We start from the raw sequence: 17,965 nt of genomic DNA on the forward strand, positions 1-17,965 counted from the left end.
CACTGTGATGACACACCAAATTATGACCACCAATCAGAGACCACTATGATGACACACACCAAATGATGACCACCAATCAGAGAACACTATGTCATTTGGTGTGGCATCATAGTGGTCTCTGATTGGTGGTCATCATTTGGTGTGTCATCATAGCGGTCTCTGATTGGTCGCCATCATTTGGTGTGTCATCATAGTGTTCTCTGATTGGTGGTCATCATTTTGGACAGTTAACTAGTAACTGTAACGGATTACATTTACAATGTAACCTAGGCAACCTGGACAGTGTAGTGCCTATGTAGTGCACTAGCTTTGACCAGAGCCCTATAGGGAATAGGGTACCTTTTGGGACACAGACCACTTCTCTTATCATCTCTCCTTTCTGTCTTTCCATGTCCCATTCCACTCAGCATCACAATAGGCCAGCTAATGGTCCGGTGTGCTGTTCTGTCCCCATACTGTTTCTCAATAGGCCAGGTAATGATCAGATAGTCAGTTTGCTAATGTATCTTGTTTAGGTTCATTCATACACCCCCTTCTTTACCCTATCTCCTTCACAGGGCCATTCTCACCTCCTCCCACCCCTGGTAACACCTCAGGTCTCATTGGGCATGTAACCCCCAAGACCAATCACTGGCTGGGGAAACATCCCCCAACCCCCCACACACACCTATACATACATCCATGATAAGTGAGATTTTTTTACATTGTAGTATTTAAGCTCACTCCAGACACTGAAACCGATAGACTTGTGTTCACTAAAGTGTGCTTCCTGCTGCTGGACTTGCCACAGAGGACAATTCTTCTTCTTCTGGCTATTTGATGGTAAGTGCTTTGTCATTTGTTTTGGTGGTTGTTCTTCCTCCTAGATCTATGTTGAAGTTAGTAAAACATGTAGCTTACTGTACATGATAAATGGCTGAATGTAAACATGTTAGTCTTAAACCAGAAATCATCCTCAATGGAGATTGGAGGATCTCTATTGAATGACTTCTTAGTCCAGGAACAGGATTAATGTGAGTCTGGGATACAGCCACAAAGAATCATTCAAAACATGTTGTTAACATAATGGATACACTGTAAAAACTTTTTTTTAAAGTTTACCTCAACAACAATAAAAGTGTACCTCACCTTCTGACCTTTGAACTTGTGTCTCTCTTGTTCCAGTAGCCATTACAGAGAAACTGACACTTTTACTGAGGGACAAAATGGCCTCTTGGTCCTTCTTCCAAGAAGAGGATTTCCTCTGTCCCGTGTGCTATGATATCTTCAGGGATCCTGTGGTTCTCCCTTGCAGCCACAGTGCCTGTAAGACCTGCATGGAGGAGTACTGGAAGTATAAAGACGACCGGGAGTGTCCAGTCTGCAGGAAAAGTTCCTCCATGCCTTTACCAGCAGTCAGCCTCACCCTGAAGAGGCTGTGTGAGGGGTTCCTACAGGTGGGAGATCTACCTATGATAATTAATGTGCCCCAAATTGCACCTTATTCCCTTTTTAGTGCACTACATTTGACCAGAGCCCATAGGGATGAGTATGTATTATTTAAATGGTAAAATCAATCAATCCTACAGGAGAGAAACTCCAGAGATGCAGAGCCTGGATCTGAGAGGCTCTGTGGTCAACACAAAGCAGAACTCAAGCTCTTCTGTCTGGAGGATGAACAGCCTGTCTGTTTGGTGTGTCGCGACTCAAGACAACACACAGGACACAAGTTCTGTCCCATAGATGAAGTTGTCCAGGACCAGGAAGTAGGACAAGAAATACTGTAAATGGCTGTGTTCAATCCGTAGCGCTGAAGATCTGCTTTATAAACGCTGCATATAATATGACGGCACAATCTGAAATTATCTTCAAATTTTAACGCAGATCTTCCGCGATACTTCGGCGATACGGATTGAATCAGCCCATAGCCTATCTGAGATATTTGAAGGTATAAACGGTAATATGGCATCATTATACACAGAGGGGTGAGTTACTTCCTGGCTACAGAAACCAACAACAACATCATTCAAATCAGTCCATGTCTGCCCCTATTGGCTCTTCCCAATGTGGCCGTGTCTCAATGTATGCAAGCAGGAAGTCACCTCAATATGTTCAATGACGTCATATTACTGAATCTATCTTTAAATTACAAGGGATTGAGTTGCTTTGACTTATTGCAATCAATATTGCTTATAACATTAATATAGTATAACTTTGCAATTCTTTGAGTTGACTTTACTCAATTAATTTACTGAGTTAGACAGTTGTGTTTTACTGTGTAGGAAGAGCCATTCATGTGTTTGTCTGATTCCAGGAGAGAGTAAAGGCTGAACTGGGGCCCCTGAAGGAGAAGCTGAGACTTTACACTGACGCCAAACGAACCTGTAGTCAAACAGAAAAATACATGATGGTAATTATACAGTTTGACATTGGGATGCAGTCTGTCTGTTCATTTAGACGTTAATACTTGATTTATGTGATATTTATAGATATTTGGTGGGTGGGGTTTCCAGACACAGACTGCAGAGACACACAGGGAAATCAAGAAAGAGTTTCAACATCTTCATCAGCTTCTCGTAAAGGAAGAGGAGGCCAGGATAAACGCTCTGATAGAGGAAGAGAAGGAGAAGACTAGGATGGTAAAGGAGAAGACTAAGGAGATTAGCAAAATAATCTCAACTCTTTCAGACAAGATCCAAGCTGTAGAGGAGCGTCTAGAGGGCGACCATGTTACCTTTCTGCAGAGATACAAGTCCATTCTACACAAGGCCAGGTAAATGAGCTGCCTCCTGTCTCTCCTCTTCTTCTCTGCTCTTCTTCTCTCTCTGCACTTCTTTTCTCCTCTTCTTTTCTCCCCTTCTTCTCTCCTCTTCTTCTTTTCTCCTGTTCTACTCTCCTCTTCTTCTCTTCTTTCCTCTTCTCTGTGGTTCTGAACTCCTAACCCCACAGCAGTACTAACTCCTGAGTGTTCTTCCAGAGCCCAGAGCACGTTTCTGGATCCACAGCTGGTCTCAGGAGCGCTGGTAGAGGTGGCCAAACACCTGGGCAACCTGCAGTTCAGAATTTGGAAGAAGATGCAGGGAGATATGAAATACTGTAAGTATAGTTCTGTTGAATGACATGGGCACCCAAACATTTGTAACCATGTCCAGAAGTTTATATTGACATTTAGCAGGTGTTCTTATTCAGAGCGACTTACAGTTAGAAGTATTCATCTTAAGACTTGGTGGGACAGCCACATATCGCAGTCATAGTAAGTACATTTTCCCTCAATAAAGCAGCAAAGTCAGAGATAGTATTGGGGGGGGGGGATCAATCTAGTTTGTGATCTGTAGAGAAGAAAAATCACAGACATGACATCACAGACACACTGTGCAAAAATGACATGTTATTCAGTCCGTATTGAGGAAGTTCAACATTACATGGTGATTGAAATGTAAAGGCACTGTTCAATCAATATGACCTTTACCTTTCTATTGCACAATCTGTAACGCTTCAGCAACAGGCTTGAAGATTGATAGCACCCTGCATCGTACTGCTGACTTACTTCTGAAGCTAAGCAGGGTTGGTCCTGGTCAGTCCCTGGATGGGAGACCAGATGCTGCTGGAAGTGGTGTTGGAGGGCCAGCAGGAGGTGCTGTTTCCACTGGTCTACAAAATAATATATATGTGTGATTGGGGATTTTGCCCTGTGTAGGGTGCTGTCTTTAAGATGGGATGTTAAAGGGGTGTCCTGACTCTCTGTGGTCACTAAAGATCACATGGCACTTACCCTAAAAATAGGGGTGTTAACACCAGTGTCCTTGCTAAATTCCCAATCTGACCATCATGGCTGCCTAATCATCCCCAGCTTCTAATTGGCTCATTCATCTTCTCTCCTGTAACTACATTTAAGTCATTTAGCAGACGCTCTTATCCAGAGCGACTTACAAATTGGTGGATTCACCTTATGATATCCAGTGGAACAACCACTTTACAATAGTGCATCTAAATCTTTTAAGGGGGGGGGGGGTTAGAAGGATTACTTTATCCTATCCTAGGTATTCCTTAAAGAGGTGGGGTTTCAGGTGTCTCTGGAAGGTGGTGATTGACTCCGCTGTCCTGGTGTCGTGAGGGAGCTTGTTCCACCATTGGGGTGCCAGAGCAGCGAACAGTTTTGACTGGGCTGAGCGGGAACTGTGCTTCCTCAGAGGTAGGGAGGCGAGCAGGCCAGAGGTGGATGAGCGCAGTGCCCTTGTTTGGGTGTAGGGCCTGATCAGAGCCTGAAGGTACGGAGGTGCCGTTCCCCTCACAGCTCCGTAGGCAAGCACCATGGTCTTGTAGCGGATGTGAGCTTCAACGGGAAGCCAGTGGAGAGAGCGGAGGAACGGGGTGACGTGAGAGAACTTGGGAAGGTTGAACACCAGACGGGCTGCGGTGTTCTGGATGAGTTGTAGGGGTTTAATGGCACAGGCAGGGAGCCCAGCCAACAGCGAGTTGCCGTAATCCAGACGGGAGATGACAAGTGCCTGGATTAGGACCTGCGCCGCTTCCTGTGTGAGGCAGGGTCGTACTCTGCGAATGTTGTAGAGCATGAACCTACAGGATCGGGTCACCGCCTTGATGTTAGTAGAGAACGACAGGGTGTTGTCCAGGGTCACGCCAAGGTTCTTAGCACTCTGGGAGGAGGACACAATGGAGTTGTCAACCGTGATGGCGAGATCATGGAACGGGCAGTCCTTCCCCGGGAGGAAGAGCAGCTCCGTCTTGCCGAGGTTCAGCTTGAGGTGGTGATCAGTCATCCACACTGATATGTCTGCCAGACATGCAGAGATGCGATTCGCCACCTGGTTATCAGAAGGGGGAAAGGAGAAGATTAATTGTGTGTCGTCTGCATAGCAATGATAGGAGAGACCATGTGAGGATATGACAGAGCCCAGTGACTTGGTGTATAGCGAGAATAGGCGAGGGCCTAGAACAGAGCCCTGGGGGACACCAGTGGTGAGAGCACGTGGTGCGGAGACAGATTCTCACCACGCCACCTGGTAGGAGCGACCTGTCAGGTAGGACGCAATCCAAGCGTGGGCCGCGCCGGAGATGCCCAACTCGGAGAGGGTGGAGAGGAGGATCTGATGGTTCACCGTATCAAAGGCAGCAGATAGGTCTAGGAGGATGAGAGCAGAGGAGAGAGAGTTAGCTTTAGCAGTGCGGAGAGCCTCCGTGACACAGAGAAGAGCAGTCTCAGTTGAATGACCAGTCTTGAAACCTGACTGATTTGGATCAAGAAGGTCATTCTGAGAGAGATAGCAGGAGAGCTGGCCAAGGACGGCACGTTCAAGAGTTTTGGAGAGAAAAGAAAGAAGGGATACTGGTCTGTAGTTGTTGACTTCGGAGGGATCGAGTGTAGGTTTTTTCGCAGGTTGTTGCTGTAATGAGAATGTGTTCTCAGTCAACCGGGTAAAATGTAATACAGCCCATAGTTACTGTATTTATGTGGTAGAGTTACTGTATTTATGTGGTATAGTTACTGTATTTATGTGGTAGAGTTACTGTATTTATGTGGTAGAGTTACTGTATTTATGTGGTAGAGTTACCATATTTATGTGCAAAAACATACCTATACATTGTCATTATTATGCAGTACAATAACACACTGTCATATTATACATTACAATAACACATTGTCTGTCTCTCTGTGTTCAGATCCGGTGGTTCTGGACCCCAACACAGCCCATCCAGACCTGCTGGTGTACCCCGATATGGTCACGTTCAGATCCAGAGACTCTGAGGAGAGAGAAGAGATGAAGACGCTGGTTCCTGACTCCCCAGAGAGGTTCAACCTCTATGAAGGAATCCTGGGCTCTGAGGGCTTCCATTCGGGAACACACACCTGGGAAGTGGAAGTCAGGAATGAATATCTCCAGAGATACGACTACATCAGTGACTGGGCCCTGGGGGTGGTGGAGGAGTCTGTGTCCAGGAAGGGCGTGATAGAGAAGGGAGGCTGGAGATTAGAACAACATGGAGGAGTTTACACCGTACGCTCTGTCCCCGAACCTCTCATCACCCTCTCATTGAAGCTGAGACAGGAGCCCCTGAGGATCAGAGTGACATTGGACTGGGACGGAGGAACGCTGACCTTCTCCGATCCGCATTACAACGAACATCTCCACACGTTCACACACACCTTCACAGAGAAAGTGTTTCCCTATCTGAGCAGTGGGTGTGAGACCTGTACCTTGAGGATCTTGCCAGTGAAGGTCAACGTAGCGGCTGAACAGCCCAGATGACACCTCTGTGTACCACCTTTTGTATATTAAAACCTCATTATTTGTTTGAATTTTTTTGTACATTTCGGAGAGTTTAATTTCAAACCCACTTTTAGCACAGATTTGATGTTAATGAAACTATTGATTGTTAAAGATTCCTGGACTCTTCATTGATACACCTGAACCAAACAAACAACCTTTATGTTCAGACTGTTAGTGTTCTCTATCTCTCTGTACCACCCAATATAACATAGTCTGTGTCCCCACAAGGCTCTGGTCAAAATTAGTGCACTATATAGGGAATAGGGTGCCATTTGGGGCACAAGCTCTGTCACTCTGTCGTACACCGTGACAAAATGATGCCTCATAGTGACCTTTATTGGTCCATGACCCAATCTGACCATCAGACAATAAACACACATTACAGAAGGTTACGTGTAGACTATGAAAGCATTTCTTTATTTAGACAAATAGGAAGTAGGAAGATAGAACACTAGAGAAACAACAAGCCTGTCGGTGGAAAGTGGAGAGGAGATATTCTCACGAGTACAGAAGGAACACTACTTGCGATATAGAAACGTCCACCAAAGAAGGTACAAGTCTGATGATGGTCCTTTAAATCTGCATTGATACAGGAGCGTTATTCTACTGTATATTCCTCTAGGATTTGAAAATCAAATTAATTATGTCGATCAAAATACATTCACTACAATGTAGATGCTCAGAATGCTGTCTGGCTCTCTCTTTTCTTCCCCCACCCCCGTTTCTCTCCCCAATTTGTATTCTTCCACCCAGCTTTCTCTTTCCCTCCACCCTGTGTAAACCTTCTATGCTGTGTGTGTGGTAACTACTGGCTGGTGGATATACATGAGCTACTTGAGAGCTCACTCATTGAGCCCTATAGCTTCACAGTATACATACATAGTAATGTATACTGTATACATACATAGTAATGTCAGAAGTAGAATGGTCATTTAAAACAAGGTTCCACCCATGGAATTAGAACCAACACATTCTAATTCTACAGTTCCAGTTCCATCTTGACAGGATACTTCCTTCTCCTTCGTGGCAATGCCATCCCTCTCCCATCTCTGATCTGAAGTCTATTGACTCTCAGGGTTTCTTAGGCTTGGGCTTGACTTTGACCTTATCCTTAGCAGCAGCAGCAGGAGCCGCGAACACCTTGATGGTGGTGGAGGTGGTTCTGGAGCCTTGCAGGTTCTGGGCGGTGCAGGTGTAAGTCCCTCCGTCCACCTCCCTCACCTCATCCACCAGGAGGACGGTCTGGGACTGCTGCCTCCCCAGACCTCCTCCGTCCGGATGAACACTGTCCTGGGTGTACAGAGGCCTGCCGATCTGCCGATCACACAACCACAACACAGACACACAACCACAACACAGACACACAACCACAGTCATACATACAAACACAGCACAAAGAAACAAGCAGTTTACAATTGTAGCCTCTCTGTACTGTATGTAGCCTCTCTTTACTGTATGTAGCCTCTCTGTACTGTATATAGCCTCTCTGTACTGTATGTAGGCTCTCTGTACTGTATGTAGGCTCTCTGTACTGTATGTAGCCTCTCTGCACTGTATGTAGCCTCTGCACTGTATGTAGCCTCTCTGTACTGTATGTAGCCTCTCTGCACTGTATGTAGCCTCTGTACTGTATATTGCCTATCTTTACTGTATATAGCCTCTCTGCACTGTATGTAGCCTCTGCACTGTATGTAGCCTCTCTGTGCTGTATGTAGCCTCTCTGCACTGTATGTAGCCTCTGTACTGTATATTGCCTATCTTTACTGTATATAGCCTCTCTGCACTGTATGTAGCCTCTCTGTACTGTATATAGCCTCTCTGTACTGAATGTAGCCTCTCTGCACTGTATGTAGCCTCTCTGTACTGTATATTGCCTCTCTTTACTGTATATAGCCTCTCTGTACTGTATGTAGCCTCTCTGTACTGTATGTAGCCTCTCTGTACTGTATGTAGCCTCTCTGTACTGTATGTAGCTTCTCTGTACTGTATATTGCCTCGCTTTACTGTATATACCTCTCTGTACTGTATGTAGCCTCTCTGCACTGTATGTAGCCTCTCTGTACTGTATATAGCCTCTCTGTACTGTATGTAGCCTCTCTGTACTGTATCTAGCCTCTCTGCACTGTATGTAGCCTCTCTGTACTGTATGTAGCCTCTCTGTACTGTATGTAGCCTCTCTGTACTGTATATAGCCTCTCTGTACTGTATATAGCCTCTCTGTACTGTATGTAGCCTCTCTGTACTGTATGTAGCCTCTCTGTACTGTATGTAGCCTCTCTGTACTGTATGTAGCTAAGTGTAAAGCTTCTGTCAAGAGGTTTCTCATCATATAACAGGAGGTAGAGTATTGCACTTGTCCTGTAATCCTACTCTAGCTATTGATATGATAAATGATTGACCTCAAGCATGGCAGACCCAGTTAGCACAATGACATACCTGTTGCCCAGGGTACTCCCAGGTGAAGTCTATGACCACGTCCTGTTCTCCAATCACAGTACAGGTGACCTGTAGGTTCTGACCAATGGCCACAGAGTTGGAGGACGCCTGGATCACTGGGGTCGGGGGCGCCACCGGGTCTGACAGCAGGGGACAACACAGACAGCCATGAGACTCCTGAACAGCTAATCAAATGGCTACCCAGACTATTTGCATTGACCTCCCCCCAACCCCCCCACCCTTCCCCACCACAATGCTGCTACTCTCTGTTATTATCTATGCATAGACACTTTAATAACTACCTATAAGTACATATTACCTCGACACCAGTGCCCCCACACAATGACTCTGTACCGTAACACCCTGTATATAGCCTCCACAATGACTCTGTACCGGTACCCCCTGTATATAGCCTCCACAATGACTCTGTACTGGTACCCCCTGTATATAGCCTCCACATTGTCTCTGTACTGGTACCCCCTGTATATAGCCTCCACAATTACTCTGTACCGTAACACCCTGTATATAGCCTCCACATTGACTCTGTACCGTAACACCCTGTATATAGCCTCCACATTGACTCTGTACCGTAACACCCTGTATATAGCCTCCACATTGACTCTGTACCGTAACACCCTGTATATAGCCTCCACATTGACTCTGTACCGGTACCCCCTGTATATAGCCTCCACATTGACTCTGTACCGGTACCCCCTGTATATAGCCTCCACATTGACTCTGTACCGGTACACCCTGTATATAGCCTCCACATTGACTCTGTACCGTAACACCCTGTATATAGTCTCCACATTGACTCTGTACCGGTACCCCCTGTATATAGCCTCCACATTGACTGTACCGGTACCCCCTGTATATAGCCTCCACATTGACTCTGTACCGGTACCCCCTGTATATAGCCTCCACATTGACTCTGTACCGTAACACCCTGTATATAGCCTCCACATTGACTCTGTACTGGTACCCCCTGTATATAGCCTCCACATTGACTGTACCGGTACCCCCTGTATATAGCCTCCACATTGACTCTGTACCGGTACCCCCTGTATATAGTCTCCACATTGACTCTGTACCGGTACCCCCTGTATATAGCCTCCACATTGACTCTGTACCGGTACCCCCTGTATATAGTCTCCACATTGACTCTGTACCGGTACCCCCTGTATATAGTCTCCACATTGACTCTGTACCGGTACCCCCTGTATATAGCCTCCACATTGTCTCTGTACCGGTACCCCCTGTATATAGCCTCCACATTGACTCTGTACCGGTACCCCCTGTATATAGCCTCCACATTGTCTCTGTACCGGTACCCCCTGTATATAGCCTCCACATTGACTCTGTACCGGTACCCCCTGTATATAGCCTCCACATTGACTCTGTACCGGTACCCCCTGTATATAGTCTCCACATTGACTCTGTACCGGTACCCCCTGTATATAGCCTCACTATTGTTATTTACTGCTGCTCTTTAATTATTTATTATTCTTATCTCTTACTTTTTTTTGTTGGTATTTTCTTAAAACTGCATTGTTGGTTAAGGGCTTGTAAGCAAGCATTTCACTGTAAGGTCTACTACACCTGTTGAATTCAGCATTTCACTGTAAGGTCTACTACACCTGTTGAATTCAGCATTTCACTGTAAGGTCTACTACGCCTGTTGTATTCAGCATTTCACTGTAAGGTCTACTACGGCTGTTGTATTCAGCATTTCACTGTAAGGTCTACTACACCTGTTGTATTCAGCATTTCACTGTAAGGTCTACTACACCTGTTGTATTCAGCATTTCACTGTAAGGTCTACTACACCTGTTGTATTCAGCATTTCACTGTGAGGTCTACTACACCTGTTGTATTCAGCATTTCACTGTAAGGTCTACTACACCTGTTGTATTCAGCATTTCACTGTAAGGTCTACTACACCTGTTGTATTCAGCATTTCACTGTAAGGTCTACCTACACCTGTTGTATTCAGCATTTCACTGTAAGGTCTACACCTGTTGTATTCGATGCATGTGACAAATAAAACTTGTATTTAATATATAACAGTCAATATGTCTTCCAGTCCACCCATCAAGGAACGTTGACTTGACAAGGAACGTCCGCACTAGTCATTTTAATTCCATGAGTTGGCTACCCCTGGGGAAGAGGCTAGCTGTTGTTTAAGATACAAATCCATGGACTTACAGTTGACGTATATAAGCATGTACTTGACGGAGCTCTGCCTGAGGTTTCCGAGGCTGGCCACGCAGTACAGCTCCCCGGCGTGGTGCAGCTTGGGCCGGTGGATAGTGAATCCCTGTTTAACGTTAAACGTGATCTCCGCCCCGTCCACCGCCACCTCTACCGGGGGAAACTCCCGGTGCAGAGACACCTAAGGATGACCAGGTGAGTTAATGACTTTATAGTGAGTGGATAGCATATTCTTGACTATAGTGTCCATATTAGGCAGTGGTGGGAAAAAGTACCCAATCATCATACTTAAGTAAAAGTAAAGAAACCTTATAGAAAATGACATTAAAGTGAAAGTCACCCAGTAAAATACTACTTGATTAAAAAGTCTAAAAGTATTTGGTTTTAAATATACTTAAGTATCAAAAGTATAACATTTTCTTGTTTTTAAAATTTTCGGAGAGCCAGCGGCACACTCCAACATTTAGACATAATTTACAAGCGAAGCATGTGTGTTTAGTGAGTCCACCAGATCAGAGGCAGTAGGGATGACCAGGGATGTTCTGATGATAAGTGTGAGAATTGGACGATGTTCCTGTCCTGCTAAGCATTCAAAATGTAACGAGTACTTTTGGGTGTCAGGGAAAATGTATGGAGTAAAAAGTACATTATTTTCTTTACGAATGTATTGAAGTAAAAGTAAAAGTTGTCAAAATGGTAAATTAAAGTACAGATACCCCAAAATACTACTTAAGTGGTAATTTAAAGTATTTTCACTTAAGTACTTTACGCTACTGATATTAGGACGGTCTCAGGATCACAAGGAATTGAGGCTGTGCTAATATAGACACCGTAAGTGTAACGGGGTAGAACCTTCAACCTATTTTGAACGGACCTTTGTTGAATCTGCCTACGCCAGGTGAACGTGATTGTTAATGAACCTTTCAGTGCAGTGGGCTAAATCAGGGTCACACAGAGTGTTTCTGGGTAGTCTTAAACAAATCTACTTTGAAACAAAAGTATCCACCTCACACACATGGTTATGGGCTTAAGAAAAGAAGACACCTGTACCATGTCAGATATAGAGATGAAATGTATTACATTTTTAGTTTGCATCCCAATATTACACTTTATATACTTCGCAGAGGACTGAAATATAACAAAACCGTTTGACCAGATATTCATTTTTTTATTTATTTTGTATAATGTTGATTAATTATGAAAAATATGAATAATAACATTCCACCCATGAGGCCTCTAGGTCATTTGACTACATACACGGGAGGCGTAAATCACGGGAAAAACAGCGGTCCTAAAAACATGTGTCACAAAACAAACAATACCTCACAGTGATGAGGTGCAAAGAACTGAACTAAATAATGTGTGATTATGACATACAGGCATGTGAACAGGTGATCAGAGCTCAGGTGATTGGGAGCTGGAGAGGGAGCTGCGTTCAGGGGATCTATGTGTTTCAGAGCGTGAGTTGGAAGCAGGCATTACAAAAATAAATAGTTGTTGATTCCTGATATTATTGTCTGATTCCCATGCTCCTCGCTTTGATGTAAAGAACCTCCTCCCTGGGCCTCCCGAGTGGTGCAGCGGTCTGAGGCACTGCATCTCAGTGCTAGAGGCGTCACTACAGACCCTGGTTTGATCCCGGGCTGTATCACAACCGGCTGTGATTGGGAGTCCCCATAGAGTGGCGCGCACAATTGCGTCGTCCGGGTTAGGGTTTGGCCGGGGTAGGCCATCATTGTACATAAGAATTTGTTCTTAACTGACTTGCCTAGTTAAATAAAGACCTGTGTTATGTTTAGCCCAGTCCTGATGACCTCGCCTGGCGTGTAGACCCGGTGATATAGTACAGCTACAGCAATAGGATGTATTTCCCCACATAAATTGTAGCACATTATGAGAAAATAGTCAAATATGATAGGCGCATGGTCAAATGTGCTTATGACAAGGCTTGAAATGCATTATAACTGTGTCCCAATGCATTATATACCTCTATAGCTGTTAAGTAAAGTTTTTCAAAGCAAAAAATGTACTTTCAAAGAGGTAATTCTGAATTATCTAATCTAATCCCGCCAGATCTGTTCTGAACTCACCTTGGCGTCAGGTGATGTCACCTGACAGGGGAGGACAGTTGGCCAATTGGTCCTCAGCTGGATGACCTCATAGTAGGAGGAGGAGGGGACAAACAGCTCCTGTGGGTCTGGGGGAGGGGCAGACAACTGTTATACTGTGCGGCACATATGACACCCTATTTCCTATATAATGCACTATTTTTGAACAGAACCCTGGTCAAACATACCGCACTATACAGGGAACAGGGTGCTATTTGGGACCTGGTGATTACACGGGCTTGTGTCTCAGGTCATCCTATTCCCAACCCCAATGTGATGCATTTCGTGGGTCAAAGAATGGGAATTTTGGCCCTGGTCAAATGTAGTGCACTACATAGAAACCAGGGTGCCTTTTGGAACTTAGCCATGGTAACAACTCCTATGTCAGGAGGCCGGGACTTAGTACCAGGGAAGAAGACAAAGACTTTGACAGCCTTATCGTACACCTTCCTGCAGTCCCTTTGTTCACAGTACATGGGGAAGCAGGTGTATTCTCCAGTGTCTGCTCCTGTAGAGTTGGACAGGGTCAAGGTCCCGTACCGGTCATGCTGCACCGTCCTGTACGAACACAAAGAAACAAGAGTCCCTCACACCAAAGCCACACAGGCCTACATACAGCATCTCTATACAAACAGAGAGGTCAGAAATGAGTCCCTCACACCAGATGCGAACAAAGATTTTTTCTTTAACGAGTCCGACGCGAAGGATACACTGCTTTCTCGGGAACAGGCCCATATCCCCGACGGAGAAAAAGGGGGCGGAGGTCGGGCTGCCTTCTGAGAATTCGTAGGCGGGTGAGTACACCTCCACTACCATCCCTACTATTGATCAAGACTATCCGGGAAGATTAAACTACCAAAGGGACATCAAAAACTGTAATATCTTGTGTTTCACCGAGTCGTGGCTGAACGACGACACGGATAATATAGAGCTGACGGGATTTTCCATGCATCGGCAGGACAGAGCAGCTACGCCTGGTAAGACGAGGGGCGGGGTTGTGTGTCTATTTGTCAATAACAGCTGGTGCGAGATGTCTAATGTTAAAGAAGTCTCGAGGTATTGCTCGCCTGAGGTAGAGTACCTCATGATAAGCTGTAGACCACACTATCTACCAATATCATAATTCTATTCTCCTGATTCCTGCTTACAAGCAAAAACTAAAGCAGGAAGTACCAGTGACTCGCTCACTACGGAAGTGGTCAGATGACGCGGATGCTACACTACAGGACTGATTTGCTAGTACAGACTGGAATATGTTCTGGGATTCATCCAATGGCATTGAGGAGTACACCACCTCAGTCATAGGCTTCATCAATAAGTGACTACAGCTCAGCGTTCAACACCATAGTGCCCACAAAGCTCATCACTAAGCTAAGGACCCTGGGACTAAACACCTCCCTCTGCAACTGGATCCTGGACTTCCTGACGGGCCGCCCCCAGGTGGTAAGGGTAGACAACAACATGTCTGCCACGCTGATCCTCAACATGGGGGCCCCTCAGGGGTGCGTGCTTAGTTCCCTCCTGTACTCCATTTTCACCCCCTGACTGCGTGGCGTATCCAATACCATCATTAAGTTTGCTGACGACACAAGAGCTGTAGGCCTGATCACCGACAACGATAAGACAGCCTATAAGGAGGAGGTCAGAGACCTGGCAGTGTGGTGCCAGGACAACAACCTCTCCCTCAATGTGAGCAAGACAAAGGAGCTGATTGTGGACTGCAGGAAAAGGCAGGCGAACAGACCCCCATTAACATCGACAGGGCTGTAGTGGAGCGGGTCGAGTATTTCAAGTTCCTTGGTGTCCACATCACCAACAAACTCTCATGGTCCAAACACACCAAGACAGTAGTGAAGAGGGCACGATAACACATTTCCCCCCTCAAGAGATTGAAAAGATTTGGCACGAGTCCCCAGATCCTCAAAAAGTTCTACAGCTGCACCATCGAGAGCATCCTGACCGGTTGCATCATCGCCTGGTATGGCAACTGCTCGGCCTCCGACCGCAAGGCGCTACAGAGGGTAGTGCGTACGGCCCAGTACATCACTGGGGCCAAGCTTCCTGCTATCCAGGATTATATACTAGGCGGTGTCAGAGGAAAGCCCAAATAATTCTGAAAGACTCCAGTCACCCAACTCATAAAATGTTCTCTCTACATCTGTTGTATTCGGCGCATGTGACAAATAAGGTTTGATTTGATTTGATGACTCAGCAACTAATATTGGACTATCCTGGCAAGAAGTCGTTTTTATTATTTAAGTTTTATACAGGCAGTTTTATACAGACAGTTTTATACAGGCAAGTCAACATTGAGACAGGTCCCTTTTTTCTAGTGAGTCCTTGTTGCCGTGGAGTCCTTTTTCCATGGCACCCTGTCCCATCACATCGTCAAAAGGCCCCGGAGTCTCACCTGAGTCTCCCCTCGTCGTCCTCCTCCAGGTAAACAGGAACGCCCCACCCAACAGGGTTCCCTTTACACCTCAGCTCCAGGGTGTCGCCGGACCGGATGCTCAGACTGTCCCCCACATGCTGGAACTTCCCCTTGTTCACCACCTATGGTATAAACCAGGGAGGAGAAACGTGCGCGGCAGTTTACCTTTAGTGTTCATTACGTTAAAACAGAAGAGAAGCCCTCACACTGCTTTTCGCTAGTATCACTTCTTTTTGTTCAAGCTTCGTCAGAGCTTTTGTGAATGTTTGTAATTTGCACTTTATTAGTAGACATTGCTCCACAAAACATCCGTTGATTGTGTCAAATATCTCAAACATTCAAGTGTTTTTTGATTTGTGTACATAATGTTTATCTTTAATGTGGACTATGTATATGTACAGATTTTATGAAGATGCCAATCTGTCATGGCAGCCTCAAGATTATGAAAATGCAAAATGAGACTTTCTCTCGCGAATAATTTGAAATGTATTCAATCCTACCTGTGTCAGGTGAACAGGTCCCTGGTTGGCTGCTGATGGTGAAGCCGGTGTTGCTTTGGGTTTGGGTTTGGTTGTGGCTTTACCTGCTCCCCTCACTGGCTTACCCTTACTGGATTTGGGCTTACGGTCTGGTGGGGTGGTCCGTCCCTCTTGCTCATCCTGCTGGCACTGTCCTGCAGAGCAAGTATCCAATATTGAATTTGTATTCTTTGAAATACACTTAACCATAGTCACAAGCACAGTAAGTTCCAGGTCAATGCAACAAATAAAAGCATGAAGAGTCTAATGTTGATTTGATGTTAGATTAAAACATTGCAGTATGCCATTGGTAACCATACTTGGGCAATAACAGGAATATCCTGCAAAGGAATTTACTATACAGACAGACTGAATGAGGTGAAACCAAATTAAATGTAACTAACTCAAGAAATGCCATCAAAGTTCACAATAAGTCAGAGTAATGCAATCATCTACTGATCTCCTCCTGCACCTCACTAGCCTAGTGGATGTTTAGGAATGCACATTATCCACAGCCACACAGAGAGGAAATAAAGTCACTTACCAAACTCCAGGATTAACCCACAGATGAGGAAAGCCCCCAATAACACCAGCCTCCACTTCTCCCCTGAGCCGTTTACTGCCACCATGGCTCCTGTGATGTACAGACCAGATGTACAGACCAATGAACCCACCGACTGACTGACCGCAGGATTAACAGTTCACAAGGTTCACAACCGCAGTACAACAGGGAATGCAACAAGGAGTGAAAGACATGAAAATGAAAGAAGGGGGTAGAGAGAGAAGGAGAGAGGGAGAGAGGGAGGGAGGGAGAAGGAGGTTTGCTGCGTGACTGCGAAATGAGTGGTCAGCTGTTTAGCCAAATCACACACATTCCTCTACTGACCAAAAGAGAATGAAAGAAAGAAAGAGAGAGAGAGAGAGAGAGAGAGAGAGAGGCAGATAGAGGGAGAGAGGGAGGGAAAGGGAGAGAGAGAGAAGTAGAGAGCGAGAGAGAGGCAGATAGAGGGAGAGAGCAAGGGAGAGAGCATGGGAAAGAGGGAGAGAGGGAGAAGTAGAGAGAGAGAGAGAGAGAGAGAGAGGGAGAGAGAGAGCGAGGGAGAGAGCGAGGGAGAGAGCGAGGGAAAAGGGGAGAGAGAGAGTCTCCCCAAATTCTTCCTGTGGTGCTCAATGGAGCCATTCAGGGGCCTGTGGTCCAATCAGGGGCCGGGAATGGAGGCTCCTCCGCCCTGCTACGTCTGGGACTGCTGAGACTGTTTATTTAGCTGGAGAAGTGGAGTGAGAGAGAGAAAAAGCTTTGCATAGTAGCAGTGGCCCTCTGAACTACCTTGAAGATGTAAATAACAGTTGTCATTGTGTTGATGATAAAGTGTTTTGGTTAGGTTAGACTATTTGTTTAGCTGGTGAAGGGAAGTAAGAAGAGCACGGCAGGTTGGCAGTGGCCCTCTGAAGTACAGAAGCGATATCTTTTAAAAGTAAACAACATGGGCATTTCTAATACTACTCTTTTCATTGGATTTAGTTTGTTTAGCTGGAGAGGTGGGATAGAGGGAGAGAAGCATGATCAACCTGAACTACCGTGCTGCATAACTTGAAGACGGAAATAGAGTATTCTCTATAACAGTTTTTCCTAAAGGTCTTGTGTTTTGACCCACATACACAAAAGCTCCTCTGAGGTTGTAAATAAATGGATCAGATGTTCCTAGGAGTAAAGTATTGCACCATTTAGGAAACAGGAAGCTAACAATAATTATGTTTTTAACGCGGTGTTGGGGAAGCTACTCTGAAAAGATTGTTTACCAAGCTACCAATTACTTTACACTGGAAGAAGTTAAGCTACACTAAACCTACTTTTAAGAAAAATATAGTTTACTTAACTAAAGTTACTTTAAAAAAGTAGTTCAATACATCAAAACTACTTCCTGATAAATTATCATATCTAAATCTAAAATGTCATAGAATACAAATTGCAAGAACAGATCTGGAGTCAGA

The 17,965-nt window shown here is 45.2% G+C and overlaps 2 protein-coding genes across 4 annotated transcripts; one reads left to right on the forward strand and one right to left on the reverse strand.

Moving 5' to 3' along the window:
- Window positions 1-301: 301 nt before the first annotated feature.
- Window positions 302-6,298, forward strand: LOC106604181 (E3 ubiquitin-protein ligase TRIM39). 3 transcript variants are annotated; one of them, XM_014198607.3, is made up of 7 exons: window positions 302-822; window positions 1,165-1,436; window positions 1,569-1,745; window positions 2,294-2,389; window positions 2,469-2,752; window positions 2,957-3,075; window positions 5,662-6,298. In XM_014198607.3, exons 2-7 carry the CDS (start codon window positions 1,206-1,208, stop codon window positions 6,246-6,248), a joined length of 1,494 nt encoding a protein of 497 aa, XP_014054082.1. In that variant the 5' UTR covers window positions 302-822; window positions 1,165-1,205; the 3' UTR covers window positions 6,249-6,298. The 3 variants fall into 3 exon arrangements, with proteins under 3 accessions (XP_014054082.1, XP_014054083.1, XP_014054084.1); XM_014198608.3 differs by having other exon boundaries at window positions 1,168-1,436; XM_014198609.3 differs by having other exon boundaries at window positions 304-822; window positions 2,493-2,752.
- A 360-nt stretch (window positions 6,299-6,658) lies between these two features.
- Window positions 6,659-16,622, reverse strand: pgfrl (Platelet-derived growth factor receptor-like protein). The gene is given in 8 exon segments (NM_001173926.1): window positions 6,659-7,583; window positions 8,706-8,845; window positions 10,911-11,097; window positions 13,007-13,113; window positions 13,431-13,582; window positions 15,435-15,577; window positions 15,956-16,128; window positions 16,518-16,622. Coding segments are annotated over 8 exon segments (1,230 nt in total). The 5' UTR covers window positions 16,603-16,622; the 3' UTR covers window positions 6,659-7,340.
- Window positions 16,623-17,965: the final 1,343 nt, after the last annotated feature.

This window comes from Salmo salar, chromosome 05, assembly GCF_965601325.2.
Source record: "Salmo salar chromosome 05, fSalSal1, whole genome shotgun sequence".
NCBI classification, from domain to species: Eukaryota; Metazoa; Chordata; class Actinopteri; order Salmoniformes; family Salmonidae; genus Salmo; species Salmo salar.

Bases quoted from the DNA above. Each gene is read 5' to 3' on its own strand.
- LOC106604181 (XM_014198607.3), top strand. From the start codon at position 1,206: ATGGCCTCTTGGTCCTTCTTCCAAGAAGAGGATTTCCTCTGTCCCGTG. The intron at 2,390-2,468 runs GTAATTATACAG...TGATATTTATAG, and splicing joins AAACAGAAAAATACATGATG to ATATTTGGTGGGTGGGGTTT. The intron at 3,076-5,661 runs GTAAGTATAGTT...CTCTGTGTTCAG, and splicing joins GCAGGGAGATATGAAATACT to ATCCGGTGGTTCTGGACCCC.